This window comes from Ovis canadensis, chromosome 4 (genome assembly GCF_042477335.2).
Source record: "Ovis canadensis isolate MfBH-ARS-UI-01 breed Bighorn chromosome 4, ARS-UI_OviCan_v2, whole genome shotgun sequence".
NCBI classification, from domain to species: Eukaryota; Metazoa; Chordata; class Mammalia; order Artiodactyla; family Bovidae; genus Ovis; species Ovis canadensis.
In genome coordinates, this window is record NC_091248.1 from 44,912,839 (window position 1) to 44,935,371 (window position 22,533).

A 22,533-nucleotide genomic window follows, 5' to 3' on the forward strand; every position below is an offset into this window, starting at 1 on the left:
TCTTTTATTTACAGAATTCCTGTTTCCCTGTGGTAGAGGACGCAAAGGTAGAACATAGGGATGAGGGGAAAGACTAAGAAAGCATCATACAGTATTTTCAGTAATTTCTCGGCTTTCTTAGCAGCCACTGGGTACCCTAAGGATTGCCCTGCCCAGTACAAAGCAGCCTTGAAGTTTGAAGTCATTATAAAGACTTTCCAGGACCTGTGTGCATTCAAGATTCTGATGATACAACTAGGAAAACCTACAGTGGTTATCAGACATAGCAGATATCCTGAAGGAAAAAAAAGAACAAACTGTTGAGGCACCGAGTCTTGCTGGAAACAACCTATTTATCAATAATCAGTTACTACAATGGATTATTAAGGGCAACACTCACTCATGTTTCCTTGGGAAACACGAAGTTTGAAGTTTTTATTTTGAAATGGACAATTAAATGGAAAGGACTAAAAAAGGTTTAACTCCGAGGACTGCCTCTTAAAATTCTGGGTCCTTCAGTCTTAACAAATGTCATTAACAGACTGTACTGAAATCCCATTTCAACATCAGGAGACTGCTACTAATCTGGAACTTTTCTCCTGTGACCTTTTACTCTTGGATTGAATAATAATTCTCTATATATTTCATAGAACTTTGACATTTCCAAAGAGCGTCATTCATTCACTGTATGGCAGGTGAAGTTCGGAATCAGGATTTTGAATACCTAGGTCTTGGGATTCCCAGAACTAAGAAAGCTGAATTGCAGTGTGGGTTGTTTTCTGGAATCAGCTAACCACTGTGGGCAAGGTGAATTAAAAGCCCTGGGTGCGAGACATGAATCCATCATCTTGTTGCTTAGTCACTTTGTGACTTATTTCTTTGCTCATTAGATAAGCTGACCAACTGAAGCCCTGCCTTTCCAGGTATTAAACTAATCAAGAGGATGGACTTAGCATGGTGTTCAGCACACGGCAGCATTGCTCAAAACACAGCAATTAACAATACTGGACTCCCTCCCCGGGAGCCCCCACGGAGATGTCCTGTGTGCCAGGGAGCCAGAAGGCAGCGGAGAGGCCACCGAGCGGCTCTCACCGGGGGAGGGCAAGCCCCTCCCCTGCGGAAAGCGGCTTGGCCTGGCGCTCACTCCGCCCTCAGCGGGCCGGGGCGGGGACGCCGTTCCCCGGGAAACGGGACGCGCTGCTGAAGCCCCTCCGGAACTCGGTCCCGCTGCGCTAAGCTCCGCGAGCCGACGCGGGAGGCCGAGTGGGCGCAGGTGCGGGACCGGCGGCCGCGCTCGCAGTGGTCGCTGGAGCAGGTGGGCGCCTCCCGGGGCGCGCGTGTGCAGGCGGCCTCGCCTGGCCGGGGCTGGGGAGCGACGCGCGCGAGGCGCCGGCCGGTCCCGCGCCTCCTCGGACGGGCCGGATGGCAGCCCAGGCGGCAGCCCGGGAAGCCCCGACTCTTCGCCTCCCCGCGGGCGCCGGCCCGCAGGCGGCGGGCCTGGTGGAGCTGGAGGAGGAAGACGAAGACGAGGAGGTGGCGGCGGCCAGCAGAGCGCGGGGTTTTGCCCGGGACGCGCGGGTGCGCTTCGTCGGCTGCCGCCTGGAGCAGTTACTGGGCCTCCCGGAAGAGAAATGGAGCCAGCATTTGGAGAGTGAAGGCAACCGGCAGGTTCTGGGGGAGTTTCTGGAGAGCCCCAGCCCAGCCTGCTGCCTTTTGTTCAGCGTCGCCACTGAGGGGCAGCTCGAGGCGTCCCAACAGGTAAGGGGTGAGGGGACCCGGCCACACCTCGCGTCCCGCCTGGAGGACACCCGGGCGGGACTGGCCAGTTGCGCCTCCGTGGGTTCCTTCGGGACATGTATTAGGGCTGTTTAACATAAATAAATAACTTCTATCGAGTGCCTGCCCCCGGAGTCCACAGAATCCCCCAGGTGCTTCCACTCTGCTGTTGAGCGGCTGTTAGTTTTCTGGAAGGTCAGCCTTTGAGCCTGCAAAAGCCGCGCGTTCTTTAGCTGCCCGGTTGTTAGGCGCAAGGTGAATTCTCTGTGCCAGATAACTTTCCTTTAAATTGTTCTTGGGTCACTCTGGAGCCACATGCGTTTCGCAGAGCCCAAAAAGCTTGGGCATGGCTCCGGCTGCCTGTCAACCACACTTCATCCCAGGGAATACTACTAATACTTAGTTTTAAAAAAAGGATTCCCGGCACTCTGCGCTCAGAACAGTGTTTCTTTTTCCTTTTTCAATTTGACTTCTAGTACACTTGAACGTTAACGAGTTCAGTATTTGTACTTCTACGAATACAGCATTGGTACTTCTAGACTTTGGAGCAAGATTTATAGTCTTGGGATGCTTTCCTCTTAAGTTGTAAAGTGGTACCATCATCGCGAGATGTGGTCGATTATAATGGCGGGGATCCCACAGATGAAAAAATAACTGGAATTTGACAAGTTCCGAATTTTGTTTGTTTTGCTACTCTCCTAGTTTTTAAAAGTTTGTCAGAGTAGGCAGAGAGAACACTTTAGTATTAGGTTAGTCATGATACCTGAAGAAATGACTTGGTAGTCGTGAAAATGCTAGAGTATCTTGATTAAACACATCTGTTTTTTTGCTTTGAGGATAATAATCAAATGTAACCTCTTGGTCTTTATCTCAGTTGGGCTTATTTCTAACAGGAAAAGGTTATACAAAAGAATAACCTTTGCTGAGATGGAAACATTTCTAATTTCTCCCTGTATTTGTTTTTAATTATGAGACTTTATGGTATATTGTGATCTTCTGAAAGGTGATATTTCACACTAATAATACTGTGAAATTAGCTTTATAAAAGAACAAAGAAAACTGTATACACGTTGCAGAGAAGCAGTGGAACAATCTTATTTATAAAGGTGGGCAGGATGCCAGATTTTGTTTCTCATGCTTGCAATCCAGTTACAAGTTAGATATAGTACATCTTGCTTGTTAACATGGAAGCTACATTGTGGACTTAATTATGTTGCTCTTGTTTCAGATTCCAAGAGATGTAAAACATAAACTTGTTTATATTGCCAAGAAGATTACTGAAAACATTGGAGTAAATGACTTCTCTCAGATAGTTTTATTTGGAGAGTTACCTGCCTCATCTCTTGGACACGTAACTGCTTTCCTAGATGAGGTACTGGTCTATCCTTAATATTTTAATATTTATCTTCATGACACTTGAAATTAATTCAGGATAACTGGCTATTAAAACCAGCTGTAGCAGCTGGTCATCTCATTAGCCAGGTGGATGGTAAATGATAGCATTTAGACTGTTCCTGAAATGAGCTGACCCTGACATTCAGCAGGTGGTAATTTGTAGGATCATCCTATACCTCTTTCTTTCTAAATAATGGAAGGAAATTAAAAAGCAACTGGAATAGGCTTCTGCACTTAGCTAAAGTATTAAACTTCCTGTTTAGAATAAAGATAGATATACACTTTGAAAGTGTGTTATCAGTTTTTAAGATTCCTGTTTGTTTCTAAGTGCACTCGTGTGAGATAATGGAAAAAGATAACAGAAACGAAGTATTAGGAATTAGTGCCTTAAAATTCCTTTTCTCTCCCTTCAATCGGAGAACTACTCTCCAAACCCATGTTACTGGCACTCTAATGTTCCTAAGACCACTTAGGGATTTTGGTAAAGGCAAACTGATGTAGTAGGTCTGTAGTGGAGCTGATGCTGTTTGTTCACAAACCAGCTTTGAGGAATAAGATACAAAATGACTGAATTTGGAAGAACCAGAGCAGTTGTTTTCAACTGAAGTTGTTTGCTGAAGATTAGCATCACCTGGGGAGCTAATGTAACTCTGCCCAGGTGACACATAATACCAATCATTGGGGTGGGAGCCAGGCTGCAGTAGTGGTTAAAGATTCTCAGGTGATTCTGTGTCTGTGTGGGGTTGTGTTAGTCACTCAGTTGTGTTTGACTCTTTTCGACTCCCCATGGACCATAAAAGGCTCCTTTGTCCATGGAATTCTCCAGGCAAGAATACTAGAGTAGGTTGTCATTCCCTTCTCCAGGGGATCTTTCCAACTGAGGAATCCAACCCAGGTTTCCTGCATTCTGAGCTACCCGGGAAGTCCAGGTGATTCTAATGCACACCAAATTGGGGGGAACTGGGTTAGTATCACTAAGCTAGGTATAAGTCGTCAAAACAGTCTTGCCAAGACCGATATTTAATGTAGGAGTAATTGCCAATGTACGTATTTCTTACTGAAGATTGGTCAGCCTCCGTCTTTCACACCTCTTCTACTTCCTGAGGCTCTTCTTTCTTCTTGAAAAGTATTTTGTTGCCGTCTCTGGATTAGCTGGGGCTTCTCTCCCCCAACTTCAGTTCTACCATGGTTTCCCTCGATTGAGTTTCTATAGTGTTAGTTGATTTCCAGAAGACACTAGGAAGAGAGTTTTCTATCTTAAGCGCTCAAGACAGTTCTTGTTAGGTCACAGGTGTTCAGGAGATTGTCACTGATCTGATGAAAGGGTTTCACATGGAGTGTAAATGACCTTTGGTCATGGGAATCCAGGCTGCCATCAACTGGACTTAGAAGTGCAAAGCTGCACTCCTTGTTGGAATGCTTTTCTACCATCTGTGACAAAAGATATAAAACCCTTTCCGGTTTCTCTGACCTTTCTCTGCATAGTCTTCTGAGAAGTTCAAGTGAAAGAGTAAACTGTCCATGAGTATATCTATAGAAGACATAAAACGTTCAGAACCTTATGGGTGTAGCTGGTTTTGGAAGATTCTAATTTATTTAAATATGCTTGAGGATATGAACATTGAGACGAAAACAGTGATGACATCACACTTGTCCCTTGGGTTTCTTTGTGGACAAGGCTTAAATTCGGAATGAAGAGGCCGGTCAGAGTCCAAATTCTCTGTGGTCTGACCTCCCTGTGACCTCTCAACTTATTTCAATCGCTAACTCCTGGCTTCCTTGTGGTGGTTCCTTAATTATTTCAGGCACACTGCTGCCCTGGGGCCTTTGCTCTTGTTTCTTCATCTTCCCCAGAATCCACACAGCCAACCCATTCATGACTTTCAAGTCTTTTTGCTCAAATATCTCTAGTCTGTGAAGCCGCCCTCCAGGTAAACAGGGATCTTTGAAGGGCCCGGACCTAGGGTCAGGCAAGTGAGGCACCCAGCTCAAGAGAAGAACTTCCAGGGAGATGAGAAACAAAAGCAACTCATTAATCAAGATGAATAATAGTTTAAGACAGTTTTTTTGTGTTTTGTTTTTTTCTTTGGCTGTACCACAAGACTTATAAGATCTTAGTTCCCTGAGCAGGGATTGAACTCAGGTGCTAGCAGTGAAAGCATGGAGTCTTAACCACTGACTACCAGGGAATTCCCTAAGGCAATATTTTTAAAAATAAAAATTAATGCAAATAAATCACTTTAAAAATAGGATCACTAACAGTGCCATGCCAAGTCATATTGGAGCCTAAGGCAAAATGTCAGTAACACTCATCTTGATTAAAAAATTGTCTGTTTTGTTTATCAGTTTTGGATTAATTTTTATTTAAAAAATATTTTCAAATATAATTCATCTTACTGAGTTGTTGAGCTTTCCTGGTAACTCAGGGGTGAAGAATCCACCTGGAATGCAGGAGACTCAGGTTCTATCCCTGGGTTGGGATGATCCCCTGGAGAAGGAAATGGCAACCCTCTCCAGTATTCTTGCCTGGAAAACCCCATGAAAGAGAGGAGCCTGGTAAGCTATCATCCATGAGGTCGCAAAGATTCGGACACAACTTAGTGACTAAACAACAAATCAAGCTGTTGTTGTTTGTGGGGTTCTTTTGTGTCCTCTTATGTTTTGTTCCATAGTGAGTGCCTTACTTGCCTTACCCTCACCCCAGCTCTTAATCTTTCCTCACTGTGTGCTTACATACTCAGTCATATCAGACTCTCTGCGAGCCCATGGGCCATAGCCTGCCAGGCTCCTGTTCCCCAGGCAAGAATGCTGGAGTGGGTTGCCATTTCTTTCTCTAGGGGATCTTCCCAACCCAGGAACTGAACCCACGACTCTTGCGTCTCCTGTATTGGCAGGCAGGTTCTTTACCAGTTGAGCCACCAGGGATGAGTCCTAAACCCCCAAGATTCTGCCTGACACATAGTAACAGTTAAGTAAGTACTTGTTAAATGAATGAAAGTTAAATGAGGGCTAAAGATATCCTCTTCTAAGGAGCAAAACAACGGAGCTTCAGGATATTTTTATAGAGGAAAAGCATTTGGTGTATGATTTCTGATATTTCCATTTGAATTTTTTTGACATTTATGACGGCTGTGGGCCTACTACCATACAAATTCCCAAGTGTCCCTTTGGGCTTTTCACTTGGAATTTGTTCCTTTAGTCAATACTTTTTAAATACCTACTTGGTACCACTGACAGGACATACCTGGCAGTTAGTGATGACATTTCTGCCCTCAGGAAGCATGCAGTCTAACTAGGGAGGCAGACAGCTGAACAAACAGGGATACAGCGTGGTGGGCATTGTGGTTTCAGCAGGATGCTGTGACATCTTACAGAGTTGTCAGGGAAGGTAGGAAGTCTCAACTCGAATAGGTTACAGGTCTTGATTTGCCTGAGTTGGTTCCAGTCTCCTCTGTTACAGATGGGATGACATCTGCTAATTCTTATTGTTTTTACTCTCAAAAGCATCCATGGTTGTATGGTAAATTATTTATTGAAGGTAAATCATTGTAAATTATTTGGTAAATTGTTTGTTAAAGGACAAGGAGCAGTAACTAGGTGTGGAGAGGTGAGGAAATGCAGATTGCATTTTTAAAAACAAAGTACATTACTACAGTTAGATTGGGGAAGAAGAGCTGGAGGGTGGTGAGGAATAAAGCTGGAAAGGCTGGTTAGAAAACTAACACCCTGCAACTTTTTCATCCAGGTGGTTGCCACCAAAGCCAATTTTCAAACCTGCATCCATGTATTTATTGAAAGATGATAATGGTTATGTGCGTTCTCTGAAGGTTTTTATTAGGGCAGATTTCATTTAAAAGTCTGAAATCAAATGGGCCATTTGTGACTTGCATTCCAAACTAATTAACTACTATCTTTCTGGGTACTTTCTGGTACATTAAGAAGAAAAACATTTAATGCAAGGATTGGTGAATCCATGACTCAATCAAGGACCAAAGAGGGACTATGTTACCAAAGTAGTGACTGGGTTGAAAAGTGTCGTGGGAATTTTCCAGTGTTGTAGTAAAATAAAGGGATGGACCAGGTGTTTGAACAGAAGATGAGAAAAAGTCATTTATGACTTCATATTTTTTTCTCAAGTAATGACCTAATATACTCTCATTTATATTCAATGTTGTATAGTCTTTGAAGTTTGACACAGATAGACACTGACAAACAGTAATTTATGTTAATATGCTAGGCTCTCCCAAATTTCTCTTCCCAGCCCTGATCTCTCTCCTGAACTTGAAGCTTGGGCTTCCACTGCCCTTCTGGACTTGACACTTGCTGTGTAATAGACGTCTCAGATTTAACGTGTGCAAAATTTTACTCCGGATCTACTGTTCAATATTATCACGTGTCCCTATAGGCTATTATTTTAACCATATTGTGTAATTTAGCAAAAATGTCAATGTCATGCAGTTATTTAAGTATTATGTTGACCCATATCTTGAAAGAAACAGTAACTGTAAATGTTTCTCAAGCCAGAATGAAAGGATGATTTGGTTCTTGGAATCAGTATCTGGACCACATTCCTATATATTTCAATTTAAGAAGTCTAGCAGAGACCTAGGCTCCTGTATTTTGAAATTGTTGCCCAGGTAATAGTCTCTACTGATTTAAGAACTGTTGTTAAAAGGAAGATGCCAAGTTTCAAAACAGGATAAAGTGAATGCGGCTAAGTCGCTTCAGCCACGTCCGACTCTGTGCGACCCCAGAGACGGCAGCCCACCAGGCTCCCCCGTCCCTGGGATCCTCCAGGCAAGAACACTGGAGTGGGGTGCCATTTCCTTCTCCAGCGCATGAAAGGGAAAAGTGAAAGTGAAGTCGCTCAGTCGTGTCCGACTCTTCACTACCCCAGGGATTGCAGCCTACCAGGCTCCTCTGTCCATGGGATTTTCCAGGCAAGAACACTGGAGTGGGGTGCCATTGAGAATGCTAGCAGAGACTTTTTTGCCTGTAATTGTATATCCGCTAGTAAACATGTCCAAATTATTTTGGTTCAGAGAAAGTTTGGGGATTTTTCTTATAAAGCATAAAACCTAGACAAAAAACTTCCAGCTAAAAACAAAACCGCAGATTAATTGAACCTTTGTATATGTTTGTTGCTAACGAGGTTTATTTTCACTACAGAGCACATCCCAGGTCACCTTGTTTGAAATGATGTTCATGGAATTACTCTAGCCCTTGGCTTAACTGCTCTACAAAGCAAGTGGCTCAGAATTGCATAACAGTTTTATCTGTTGCTTATGCCACAAATACTTAATTTTGAAAGAAGTTGGTCTTGTCACAGAACAGTAAATAAAGCGAAAGTTTGAAACAGTATCCAGTAAACTGGAAATGAAGAACCAGAATTATCCCTATCCCTGACTTTTAGGAAAAGCTGTTGATACTAGGAATGTAATCTAGAAAGCAGTGGTTCAGTGTGTCAGTGCATGGGCAGCCCAGCAAGCCTAAGTCTTCAGTCTCGTTTCCAAAGCTCGTCATGAGCCCCACCCCTGCTTTCCTCACAGCCCCTCTCCTTAGGGGTGCTGGCTCCAGTCTCAGGCAGGCCAGACTGGAACTTTCTCAGAAGCAATGTACTCCTTTAGTCTTCAGTGATTTCGCGTCAGTGTTCACGTTTCTGCCTGCCCTAAACCGAGTATCAGCTTTCCTGGCGAGTCTTCCCTAACCCCCCTCCCAGTCAGAGATGGGTGTTTTTCCTGTGTTTTCCACATGATAGGAAAATGTACCTCTCATGGCAGTTCTGACCCACAGAGCTTGACACACTAGTTTTGTTTTGTTTTTATTGAAGTATAGTGGATTTATAGTGTTGTATTAGTTTCTGCTATAGAGCAAATTCAGATATATAGAGAGCAAGATTCAGATATACGTATTCTTTCCCTTTATGGTTTATCTCAGGGTATTGGGTATAGTGCCCTGTGCTGCATAGGAGGACTTGATTGCTCATGCATCCTTTATGGAATAGTTGACATCTGCTGATCTCCGGCTCCCAGTTCCTTCCTCCCTAGCCCTCCTCCCCCTTGGCAACCACAAGTCTGTTCTCTGCCTGGGAGCCTATTTCTGTTTCATACATAAGTTCATGTGCCTTATATTTTGGATTCCACATATAAGTAACACTATATGGCATTTCTCTTTCTCTTTCTGACTTAATTCACTTAGTATGATCTCTAGGTCCATTCATGTTGCAAATGGCTTTATTTCATTCTTTTTTATGGCTGAGTAGTATTCCATTGTATGTACACATCTTCTTTATCCATTCATCTGTGGATGGACATTTAGATTGTTGCCATTGAAAGACACACTATTTCTTACTAACCTCCTAGTTCAAGAAGTAGTGGGTACAAATTACAAGGCAGGAAAATATTATACAGTTTGGAAATATGTGTTTTATCCCCACTGGAAAATGAATTTTCAGTTTGTTGTAGTTAACTAGAAGATTGTGTTCTCAAAATCAACTTTAAAAAGGTAGGCTGTTTTCTACACATTTTAGCTAATGGAAATTTTATGGTTAATGCTGAAAGTCTAGACAGATTGTGTCAGAAAAAAATGTTTACAATTAGTACATATTGGAAAAGAGTGTCGTGAAGGAAAAGAGTGAGGAAGCAAGAAGAGACTAACTTCACTAACTCAACAAACTATAATTACTTAACATATGCTGGGCTTTGGGAACACAAAAAATTATTTTGGAGGTTTCCCACGCATAGAGTTTCATTGATATTCCCAACTTAATGGTGGAAGGAGTTCCAAAAAAGGTTCATATGATTTAATAAATATCTTTCTATCAAAATTTAATCCACTGGGATGTCTGTCAGAGCTGGACAAGATGAATTTCCTTTTGTGTCCATGTGATTGAAGAAGATTTTTTCCATCAGTACACCTTCCAGTGTGTTCAGTTGCATTAAGAAAGCAGTTTACTTACTTGACATGATTTTGCTTATTTCATACAGGGTCTGAGTTACTGGGAGCCTTCATAAATGTTTGATAAATATGTAAATGAATGAACAAGCAGTATAGTACTTCTACTGTGAAAGAATTTGTCTAATTGATTAAGTCTAAATGGGTCACTGACTTTGTCATCTGTTTGTAGATTTGATATCACGGGAGGACATTTATGAAATTGAAATTGAGTGGTTTAGTTGCTGATCTTGTGTATCAAGAAAATCTTTGAAGGAATACATTATCTGTGAATTAATTTTTCTGCTTCTTAAAATGTTTTTCTTTCTCTAGATTTTAGTGCCAATTATTTCTAATAAGAACAACCATACATCCTGGTCATGCTTTATTTCACAAGACATGGAACATCATATAGAAGTCATGAAAAGTAAAATGCATATTTTTAGGGGCAAAATGTTGAGAAGAACTCTTCTACCAATTCCCACTATTGCAGGAAACATTGACCTGGATCAGAAATATTCAGAGACCAAGTACGTAATGATACAGTTTACACAAGATGTCAAAATGGAGAGCTGATATACCTACTTAATATCACACCCCCGTAACACCCCCATGTTAGCAATATAGGAATATTATTATAATGACAGCATATTTTAAAAATAAAAAAGTTATTAAAATACTAAGTCCTCTCCTTAGTTGGATGAAATGATTCATTTTTGTATTATATTATTAATCATTTCAGTGTTTGCAGACTGGAGCCAAATGAAAGGAAAGTACTCCATGCAATTGAATCAGTGGTTATTAAATGGTCACATCAAATCCAAGAAATTGTAGAGAAAGATTCAGTGCAGCCTTTGCTAAATGGTCTTCACTCAAATCCTCAAACTGAATTGGATTTCTGGACGATGAGAAGAGAGAACCTATCATGCATTTATGATCAAGTAAGTAGAGAGCCCTAGAAATTGCTTGTCAATTGAATTAGCAGAGTCACTTGTTGAATTTGGTGCCCCAAAGCAGTGATTTCCAATAACTTTAAAGATTTAACACACTGTCTGAATGACTTACTCAATTCTTACTGCAAAATTCTCTATAGTATGGGTATTAAAGGTGAATTTAATTAATAGGTATTAAAGGTGAATTTGCCTTTTTAAAATATATTGACAGCATGTGAGTAATTGGAAGTACTTTGTGGCTTAGGAAGTGTAGTTCCCGAGGGAACTTGTTGAAAATGTTGAAGATTTTTATGATTTAATTAATCTAGTTGATATAATTGACTTGGGAAAGGAGTAGGCTTTGCCTAGTGGAGAGATGCAACTTTGGAAGAACTAACTGGTTCCTCTGCTAATGTTTGCCTCAGAAGTTATTCAATTTAATGTTCTAAAAACTAAGACATTCATTCACTTGTTCATCTATCTCTTAGAGATTTTTCTGAAACAGATTTTATATGAAAATTTATTATCTTACATATATAATAAAATGTAAATCAGGTTTTTAAAAAAGTCAAATAAAGACCTATAAATGTAAAATAAAATATAAGCTTAAGGAAAAATGTTAATTTAAAAAATTATTTTCAACTTGAAACCAGGTACATCTTTTGAGTATTAAATACTGTGTGTATTGTGCATTAATGGAATATAATTTAAATATTTTTTGCAGAGTACTTTTATTTAGTCATTAATCTAGGTTATATATATATTTCAATTTAGCTTCAGACTCCTATTGTCCTCAAAATGGTGAAGATCCTGAAAAATAAGCAAAGCAGCTATTTTCCAACATTGAAGAACATTTTCATGGCTGTGAAAAATGGTAAGACTCGTGTCCCCTGGCCTGGATCAGAGGTCCCTCCTGATCAGACTCCTGCCTGTTTGCTCAGCCTCCTTCTACCCTTCATATGCTCTTGAAATGATTGCACTTGACTCTTCTAATGGTAAATCCATCTTAATCATCTACAATTTATTCTTCAGCTATTAGTAAACCATTTAAGTACTTTGCGAATTCCTGTGTGGAGGGAAAAGGCTTTTGGTATTTATCAGGAAGTCATTGAATGCCCAGCATGGAGATTTTCTAATCAACAGTTGGGCTGCAATTAGTCCAGTTATTCCCCAGTAGAATCTTGGAATTTGCTTAAGTTCCACCATTTATTTAACTCCTAAGAATGCAAAATCATCATTGAAGATTTAACACAGAGAGAGGAGGGTTTGTTTATTGAATTTCCAACAGATAATACATGCACATTGTTAGAAGCCAGAAATTATAAGATGGCATTTATAATTTAAAATAGTGCAAATTCTCCTTATCTTTTCAGTCTCAACCAGGAGTAACCCCCTGGCATAGTTTTTTGATTTCTGTTCATGTTTCTTTAGGCATGTGTAAACAGATATGGATATGATTCATGATTCTAAAGTTTTAAATGATAAAACTGTAAGATAGCATGGCCCAGTAGCTGGTGGTTTTGTTTTTTTTTTGGCTATGTGCACAGCTTGTGGGATGTTAGTTCCCAGACCAGAGACTGGACCCGGACCTCCAGCAGTGAAAGCACAGAGCCCTAACCTCCAGACCACCAGGGAACTGCTGTTTTTGTTTCTGACATTAGAAAATTATTTTTTTAATTTTTAATGTATAATACATGGAAGGTTATAAAATACTTAAAATTTACTTTGAGAAAGTTACGCTAACTTTTTAGACTTTTCTCCATAAACTGTTGTCTCAAGGCCTTTTTTCAAACAGAGGGAATTAGATCTGAGTTTCTGCCCCAGATCCATCTTTTTGCTGAGTCTCTGGTTTCCACTGGCCAAATTGGTACATTAAAACTTTGCAAATTGTTACAAAGATTAAAGCACTATTTTGCAACCTTGTCACCACTGACACTTTGGGTTGGATAATTCTTGGTGGTGGGGAACCTCCCTATGCATTGCAGCATATTTAGCAGCATTGCTGGAGTCTACCCACTACCCCCATGCCCATTATGACAAAAAAAAACTTAAGACATTGCTAGATGACCCTCAGTGGGGAAGACCTCCCCCGGCTGAGAACCACTGAATTGAAGATTTAATATATAGTGTACAAAGTACCAGGCTTCCCTGGTGGCTCAGTGGTTAAGTGTCTGCCTGCCAATGCAGGAAATGAAGGGGACATGAGTTTGATTCCTGGGTTGGGAAGATCTCCCAGGAAAGGATATGGCAATCCAGTATTCCTGCCTGGGAAATCCCATGGACAGAGGAGCCTGGGTGGGCTGTAGTCCATGGGGCCACTAAAGAGTCTGACATGACTTAGCAACTAAACAACAAGTACAAAGTATTAGGCACACAGTAAGTGTGCCCTCCACAAATAGAAGCTGCTTGTGTTTTTTTCTGTTAGTAAGATTTAACATTTTCTTTGGATACAAGGTCTACAGGAATAAATCCTAGGGATCCTTAGAGCCTTATGAGCATACAGCCTAGAGATTCAGGGAAAAAAACACTTTGAGTAGAGCAAGTGGCCCAAAGCCATTGTTAGTTAGAAGGCCCTCCCAAAGATTTACTGGAGGCTCTGTAGTCTCTAGATGCGCTTATCAGGTTTTAAGGGCACTTTACCTATTACATGCAGTTATTTGATTTTGAAATTAATATTGAAAACACTCATTTCAGAACATGAATGCATCTGGGATAAAAATGGTTCTTGGACCCTCTCTTTCTGCCCAGGACTTTATTATTAGATGGACAGATATATGAGTTACTTGTCAAGTAGAGTACTGTGGGTGGGTAGATAATCTGATTCCAACAGCCAAAAAAAAAAAAAAAAAAGTGTAGCAGGTTATTTTGTTTTTAATCTCTAACAGGAGTATTTTGGGATACACAATAAAACAAGAATTTAGTTTCCTTCATATCCTGCTTTCATAGGAGACGCCTTTCAGTTAAGCAAAAGTATTTGTAGCCTGAGGAGTAAAGTGGAATCTGAAGGAAATCTATTTAGGGCCATCACAAGGGCCAGTTTTAAGAGAAAATTTGAATTAGATGAAGCAGTAATTAGTAACAGTTAACTGTTTAAATTTTTTTTATATAGCTTTAAAAAATATACCTTATTCCTACCATGTATAACAATTTTTAAAATTTTCTTTATTTTTAATTGAAGGATGATTGCTTTACAGTGTTGTGTTGGTTTCTACCAAACATCAATATGATCTGCTTAAACTTAAGGTGAAATTCACACAACGTAAAATTTTAAAGAGTGCAGTTCAGCGGCATTCAGTGCATTCACAGTATCCTGTAACTATTGCCTCCGTCTATGTCCAAAATATTTTCATTACCCATGCTTAAAAATTCCGGTAGTTATATTTTGAATAATAATGTAATAGAAAATTTTTCAGTCATTGTATAAGTTACTCTCCTAGGATAGAAGAATGAAACAATAAATGATTAAATTGTGCTGGTAGCAAGTACCTAGAAGGAATTAACATTCTGCTGATGAAGCTTCTGAGTCTTCAGTCGCAATTTACTTGTGCTGTAAGGGTGAATATGGCCGGGCTCTTTTGAAGGATTCTTACAGCCAGACAATATGTGCAGCTTTTCCTAACCTGTCGTGTGTCAATTGTAGGATAAATAATCTAAAAAGAGGCAACATTTAAGTATAACCATGTTGTTTTGCATTGTTGTCTTGAACTTGTGAAGTGAATTTAGATAGAAGAGACTGCCTCACAGTAATGGTGGTTTCCTTTCAGCTCTGCTCGAAGCCCAAGATGTGGAGCTTTACCTGAGACCCCTGAGAAGTCACATTCAGTGTCTGCAGGAGACGGAATTCCCACAGACCGGTGCATTCATTGCCCCGCTATTTCATACCATCTGTCTGATCTGGAGTCATTCCAAGTTTTATAATACCCCTGCTCGGGTTATAGTTTTATTGCAAGAGTTTTGTAATCTCTTCATTGACCAGGTATGTAGCATGAAAAAATGGAGTCAGTGAGAATTATTGCCATGTAGTAGGTTTTATTGGGGTTTCTCTGGTGGCTCAGCAGTAAAGAATCTGCCTGCCATGCAGGAGACCCGGATTTGATCCTTGGGTTGGGAAGATCCCCTGGAGATGGGAATGGCAACCCACTCCAGTGTTCTTGCCTGGAGAATTCCATGGACAGAGGAGCCTGGCAGGCTATAGTCCATGGGGTTGCAAAGAGTCCAACACAACTGAGCAAAACTATTGCTTTCACTTTTCAAGTTTTATTAAATCAATGAGGAATGAATAAATCCAGTTAGAGATCACTGTATCCCTCTTTTTTCAGAGATGACTTTTATGGTAACAAAGGCCAGGTGATTTTCTATCCTAAATGGCAAAGGAGCACTAGAATTAACTTAAATACAATCACAGGACAGGGTGTTACTGGATTCTGTTTAATACCCTACTTTTCTTCAGCGATTTAAGGTAGCTTCTAATACAAGGCGCACATGTGTAGTTACTTTCTTTGTATCTTTCCTTTTGGTTTCCATGGAAATGCAGGCTGAGGGAAGACTTTTGGAAAGTAGAGAACTGGGTAGAAGCAAGAATGATCCTCAAAAAATAGTAGTCGAATAAAAAAAATAGTAGTTGAATTAAAAAAAATAGTAGTCGATTTAAAAAAAAGGTTGATTCATGGGTGATCTTTAAAAATCTCTTGCTTATGATTGTTTCTCTACTCTTTACTTACATTACAAAGTACTTTTAAAAATTAGATTGCTTCCTCATCCAGTGGAAAGTTTTAATTCCTCTTGTGTCCATAATATCAGAGAGCATTTCATAATTTCAGAGCTAAAAGATACTAGAAGGACGTATCATCTAGTGATTCTCGAAGGGTGCGTGTGTCTGTATGTATGTGTGTGGTGTGTAAGCCTGCTTGAGTTGCTATAACAGAATTCCACAGGTTGGGTGGCTTTATTTTCAGAAATTGCTTTCTCACAGTTTTGGAGGCTGGGAGACCTGTCCAGGTTCCTGCATTGGTGTATTCTGGCCAGTGTTCTTTCTGGCTTGCAGATAGCTGCCTTCTCTCTGTACCCTCATGTGGTGGAGAGAAAGATCTTCCTCCTCCTCTTACAAAACCACAATCCTATCAGATCGGGGTCCACCCTCCTGTCCTCATTTAACCTGAATTACCTGTTAAAGACTCCATCTCTGGGTAGTCACATTAGTGGTTAGGGCTCCAGCACAGGCACTGTTTCAGAGGGTATGGCACAGTTCAGTCCATAGCAGGGTCTTTATCAGGATATGGGTCTGAACCCCTAAGGGGTTTTTGTAAAATGGATGCCAGAGAATCAGAATCTGCGCGTGTGGCTTAGCGTCTGTGTGGCTAAGAACGCCTCTTACGAAAGTCACATCACTTCTACCTGTAACTGGCAAACTGGAACAGAAAGAAGGGCCTAAGTTCACGTTAACTGGAAAGTCTCAGTGTGCAAAGACTTGAGGATTAGCATTCTCCAGGAGAATTAGATGATAATTTCAAAACTCCACTTTGCTCATGTGTGTTTGATTGACTTGATTCTTAACCTCTCATCACATGTAAATAAGGTGGCTTTTGGTAGCACTAGAGGGATATTCTGCTACTAGAACTTACCTGGAAAGAGACTGACTTTGTTTTTAGTTCTGGACTGATGGGTTTTATGATGGACAGGGAATCCTGGTGTGCTGCAGTCCACGGGGTCACAAAGAGTTGGACACGACTGAGCGACTGAACTGAACTGAAAGCATTTTATTTTCTCTCCTGGAGCAATTCTGTGGCCAGGAAGATAGGATATTTTAGACAGATCTGGATCACTAGCTCAGGGAAGGGTGGACAACTATGATTGACCTAAATAAATCCCCAATCTAGTCTAATGCTTCTCACCTCATGACTCATATTGAAAATTAAAAAAATTTATTGCACAGTGGGGTAAATTGGAGGAAACTGGGAACCCTGAAAATCTGCTCATAGTCAAGGCAAGCAGCTCAGAGCTTCTGCTGCCCCAGGTCCCAGCACTTTGCTGTCCTAAGCATTCAAGAGAAGGGTGTTGTAGGAGAAGCTGGCTGGGGAACTGGGTTCCATTCCAATCCCTGATACTTTTTCAGATGAATTAACTGAAACTTGGAAGATATCATTTGCTCAATTTCCTTGAGAATTTAGGAGGACAAGTTAAAGTACAGGTCTTCTGACCTGCAGTGTAGAGTTTGGGGAGTATAAGATTGAGGTAGGGGTGCGGGTGTGTGGGTGTGTGGGTTCTTCTCTCTGCTTCTGATGAGACAGAATATATGCAAAGTGCTTTTGGACTCAGACCAACCAAGATTCAAATCTGACTGAACCATTTTAGAGGAGAAGGGAGTGCTACCCATTCCAGTTTTCTTTCCTGGAGAATTCGAGGGACAGAGGAGCCTGGCAGGCTATAGTCCATGGGGTCGCAGGAGAGTCAGACATGACTGAGCACACAGTGGAGTTAAATCACTCTTTTGAGCCTCAGTTTCTGTCCTTGTAAGTGCCTAGTTCGTGGGCTGTTGTAAGGATCAAAGGAGAGAACTTAAATGAAATGCTCAGTGCAACATTTAATAGAAATCAGTACAAGTTCCAAACTGTTGACTTATGAACTAGTTGCAGCTCTTGATTGCAGATAACGGATCAGTTCCTTGCTATATTTTAGTGTTTCCTCTGGCTTCATTCTATTTCTGTTTCTCTGTTGTGCAAACTCAGTTTTGCCCTTTTGTTAAGTGAGCGCACTGGGCCCTAATGGACATATCTCATGTGAAAGGCTTTGATCCCTACTGCGGTTTTAACAACTGTGACCACAGCTTCTCCCAAACCCCTTTTGAGGATCCTCATCTCATTTTGAGAATGATTCAAACTTTTACTGCAAAGCCCTGTTAGTGTAGAAAGCTCAAAGATTGTCATTCATTTTTATAGATGGCTTGCAAAGAGCCCTGGTTAGCTGTAAGCCTGTTAACTTATTATCCCTGGCCCCTGGTCAGTGTCCATGGTCAAAGTTTGCCAAACTCCTGAGGGAATAACCTCGCTTCCCTTGTTCCTTAGTTACTATTCCTGGCTTATGTCCAAAGGTTTAGTTGACCCAATTTCCTAGATTCTCCAAGTAGACTTTGTAATAAATCTGTCCCAACATGGAAGGAATCAAAAACGGGCAATGAGTAAACTTTCATACCTGGGTTCTCTGAAGAGCTAAACTCTGCAACATCCATCGCCACCTCCAGTTGTTTGTTGTCCAGTTGATTTTTAATGCCTTTTTAATGCACAGTGTCTATGTGCATGGCTGGTTAGCCATGTGCGACTTTCTGCAACCCCACGGACTGTAGCCCACTAGGCTCCTCCGTCTGCGAGATTTCCCAGGCGAGAATACTGGAATGGGTTGCCATTTTCTCCACCACGGGATCCTTCCAACCCAGGAGTCAAACTTGTGTCTCCTGTGTCTCTCGTATTGGCAGGTGGATTCTTTACTACTGTACTGCCTGGAAAGCCCCAGCATGCACTGTGTAGTTTCTTTTATTTACCAGAATTCTTCTAAGCCCTTTACAAAAATCTATGAATTTAATCTTCTAACAGCACTATGATATAGGTACTATTTATTAGTAGATCCAGCTTACATTTAAAAAAAAAGACACCCAAAGTCCAGAAAGGATAAATAGGATGCCCAAAGTCATCCAGCTTGTAAGAAAGAGCTCTTACCCATTACGTTATGCTCCATAGTTTAAAATAAGTTTTTATTTCTAATTACCATGTAATATGTGGTATACTGTTGATGTCTGTAAAATATGGGGCCGTGACCCAGGCCACCTGTTCAAGCGCCCTGGTCTGGTCAGAGACCCAGCTTGTCTGGGGGTAACTGACCTCCCGCTGTCCCCACCTAGGGCAGCCAGGCCTGGTCATGGTGGGCCTGACTGAGCCCCTCTCCCCATGGATGTTGTGAGGCAGTACAAACCAGGCTTCACAGACCTCAGACCTATTATGTATAGTGACTTTTGAGGAGATTTTGACATCTGGATTTTATCTGTTCATTTTATATATTTATTTTGCATTTGTAGTACTCTTGCCTGGAAAATTCCCATGGATGGAGGAGCCTGGTGGGCTGCAGTCCATGGGGTCACGAATTGGACATGACTGAGCGACTTCACTTTCACTTTTCACACTCATGCATTGGAGAAGGAAATGGCAACCCACTCCAGTGTTCTTGCCTGGAGAATCCCAGGGACAGAGGAGCTTGGTAGGCTGCTATTTCTGGGGTTGCACAGAGTTGGACATGACTGAAGTGACTTAGCAGCAGCAGCAGTGATATCTGTAAAATATTGTATGACATTTATAATAATGGAAGTAGTCCTATAATTCCATCCCTCTCAAATTCAGCATTAAAAGTATTTTCCTTCCTCTAAAACTTATTAATACATTTTATCATATAATTTTAACTATCTTCTTGAAAAGTTAAATTATTTTTATTGGATATGTAGATTGCTTCCAGCCACTTGTATTATAAACAATATGTAGACAACAACTTTATGCAAAAATCCTTTTTCCTTAACTTGGATAATCAGCTTAATATAAATTCCTGATATTGATTAAGGGGTATGATCTTTTCATGACTCTTGAACAATATTTGATATATACAAATTATTTTGAAAGGTTTATGTTAAGTGCATTGCTATTATTATGTGTAACAAGTTTTACTGTAATTCACCAGCTTTTAGCATTACCATTTTTTAAAATTTTGCTGTGATTTGTGGGTATAGAATAGAATTATACCATGTTGTTCTTTTAATTTTGTACTTTGCACAGTTTGTGTAGTTACACATTTTATGTCTTTTATAATTTCCTTATGTAGTTTTTACGTATTTGTTTCTGTGAATCTATAGACTTCAGTGTGTTTATGAAACATTGGAACCCTTGAACCCTTAGCTTACTATTAGAAGTATAAACTGGCATTCTGTTGACTGTGTTTGGCCAGTGGATCAATGCAGTGTTTTTATTTTGCATAGTATTTGGAATTTTTTATTAAAAAATGTTGCTAATGCTTTAATTAATTAGGTCTTATTTAAATTCCAGCATTCTAGCCTCCACTGAAAAGTCAGGTCTCTCTACATTGGTTCTTCCATCCCCATTGACACAGTCAGCTGCTAGAGCTTCAGCTCCCGCCTTTAGATGGGCCACGTGCTGTCCAGGTGACCTTGGTCTCCACCATCCCACTGTTGTTCCTGATCTGCTTCACTCGTTTTCCTTGTCTGCCCGATCTTTCTAGGCATTCCAGGCACAGTCAGAAATCCTTTGTTACTTTAAAAGCAAATGTGTTTCTCTTTACTTGTTTTCTAACAGTGGCTGTTAACATAGTCATTTAGGCCAGGCGATAAAAGGCATCATCTGACCGCCTTGGATAATGGCACACTGTGGATAATGGCACAGTAATGGTGCCTTATTTTAGGGCCTTGCTTTTCTTCCATGGTTACCAAACTCTGCTCCCTGTTCATTGTGAGTCATTACCACTCTAGGCCCTCCACTCTGTTCTACAGCTTGCTTAGTGTCTCTCTTGGGAATATTCTTATTCACAAGATCCTAGATGACAAAGAGTTTAAGTCTGCAAGGTTGAGCTTGGAAAAGGGATGGTAGAATTAAGCAAGAGTCCATAAAATCACATAAATAAGATGAAAAAGCTGGGAGACAGGCATCAAACTAATACAACATTATAAAGCAACAATACTCCAATGTAAAATAAAAATTAAATTTAAAAAATGCTATCATTGATAAATTCATTAATTGATTGGCTTATTGATAAAATAACTGGTTAGTCATTTTTTATTTTATAAGGCTTTGGACAGGGGACCTGCTGCTGCTGCTGCTGCGTTGCTTCAGTCATGTCCAACTCTGTGCGACCCCAGAGATGGCAGCCCACCAGGCTCCCCTGTCCCTGGGGTTCTCTAGGCAAGAACGCTGGAGTGGGTTGCCATTTCCTTCTCCAATGCATGGAAGTGAAAAGTGAAAGTGAAGTCGCTCAGTCATGGCCGACTCTTAATGACCCCATGGACTGCAGCCCACCAGGCTCCTCCATCCATGGGATTTTCCAGGCAAGAGTACTGGAGTGGGGTGCCATTGCCTTCTCTGATGGAATCCCTAATCCATACCAATGTGAAGACTCTTACAAAACTCAAGTTACTGAGGGATTCCTGGGAGTTCTCATCCCTGTTCTGTATGAAATTTAGCAACCTTTAGGGAGAGGTTAATTTTCCATCCAGCCTGAGTGAGAAATGAGTATAGATTGGGAATCTAGCTAGAGTTGAAAGAATTAGTCAGTAGGCTTTTTAGACACCAAGTGAATGATATTCTTAACTACTTTACACATTTATGTCTCAGAGTCTATATTTCTGGTAAAACTGTAGCCACTGCCTGTAAAACTGTAGCCATTTATGGGAGAAGGAGGATAATACCTCTGCATTTAGAAATCATTCCTTCAATAGACTTTGTTGAACCTACTTTTATTACATTCTCTATTGAGATCTGTTACAGCTTTCTAAACAACTGTAGAATTAAAGGCATGCAATTTTACCTTTAATTTATATGCGGTGAAGATGCATCAGGATTAGAATTTATAGGTTCTTGAGGTCCCTAAACAGGGAAATTGTGAAGATTCATAACAAATAGGGGAAAGGGAAGAACTGAGTGATGGTACTATGAGAGCTGCTACATGAATCTGCTGGTTTCTCTTTAATCGTTCTCACCTTTGCATTTCAACTATTCAAAATCAGTTCAAATTGCTTATCTTAGCTAGATTTTATGTCCTGTAATGAGCTCCCAGAAGAGAAGTGTGTTAGCCTAAAAGAATTGCCAGTGGTATAATTACCTCTGTCAGCTCTTCCTCACCTTTGCAAGTGACCCTGTGCTGCCAGGTAACATGACCATATTTTTAAAATACATGATCTCATAGGTTTCTCCTCCTGGCCGCTACATTTCCTTATATGAAAAAAAAAAATTGTAGAGTATTTGCTGCCTCAAATAGCCATGCAAATTCTTATTACACATTGTTTTATCTTTGAAGCTTAGCAAAACAGTCATGGTTCAATGTTTGATGCCAGTAATTATAGCATCTTCTGTAGATTTCGTTAATGTATACATGTATGTCATTAAAACCTAGTTACCTGAATTTCTAGAATTTGTGTCTTCTGTTTCACAGCATCGCTGGCCCAATTCTAGACATTGTTATTTGAAAATCCCTGGTGGCTCAGAGGGTAAAGCGTCTGCCTGCAATGCAGGAGACCCAGGTTGAATCCCTGGGTCAGGAAGATCAGGGAAGATCCCCTGGAGAAGGAAATGGCAACCCACTCCAGTATTCTTGCATGGAAAATCCCATAGACTGAGACTGGTAGGCTACAGTCCATGGGGTCGCAAAGAGTCAGACACGATTGAGTGATTTCACTTCACTCACTGAAAAATAAAACATTTCATTGAAATGAATATTTTCAGGAAAACTATTAAACATATTTTCTTATCATTCTTTC

General features: G+C 40.7%; 1 protein-coding gene across 1 annotated transcript in view; it reads left to right on the plus strand.

The window, feature by feature from the left end:
- Positions 1-1,135: 1,135 nt before the first annotated feature.
- Positions 1,136-22,533, plus strand: part of DNAH11 (dynein axonemal heavy chain 11) — a 357,148-nt gene continuing 335,750 nt past the window's right edge. Inside the window, exons 1-6 of the mRNA XM_069587639.1 lie at positions 1,136-1,737; positions 2,984-3,127; positions 10,417-10,613; positions 10,826-11,024; positions 11,790-11,889; positions 14,780-14,991. Coding sequence (XP_069443740.1) covers positions 1,402-1,737; positions 2,984-3,127; positions 10,417-10,613; positions 10,826-11,024; positions 11,790-11,889; positions 14,780-14,991 — 1,188 coding nt within the window. The 5' untranslated portion in view covers positions 1,136-1,401. The remainder of the gene's footprint in view (positions 1,738-2,983; positions 3,128-10,416; positions 10,614-10,825; positions 11,025-11,789; positions 11,890-14,779; positions 14,992-22,533) is intronic.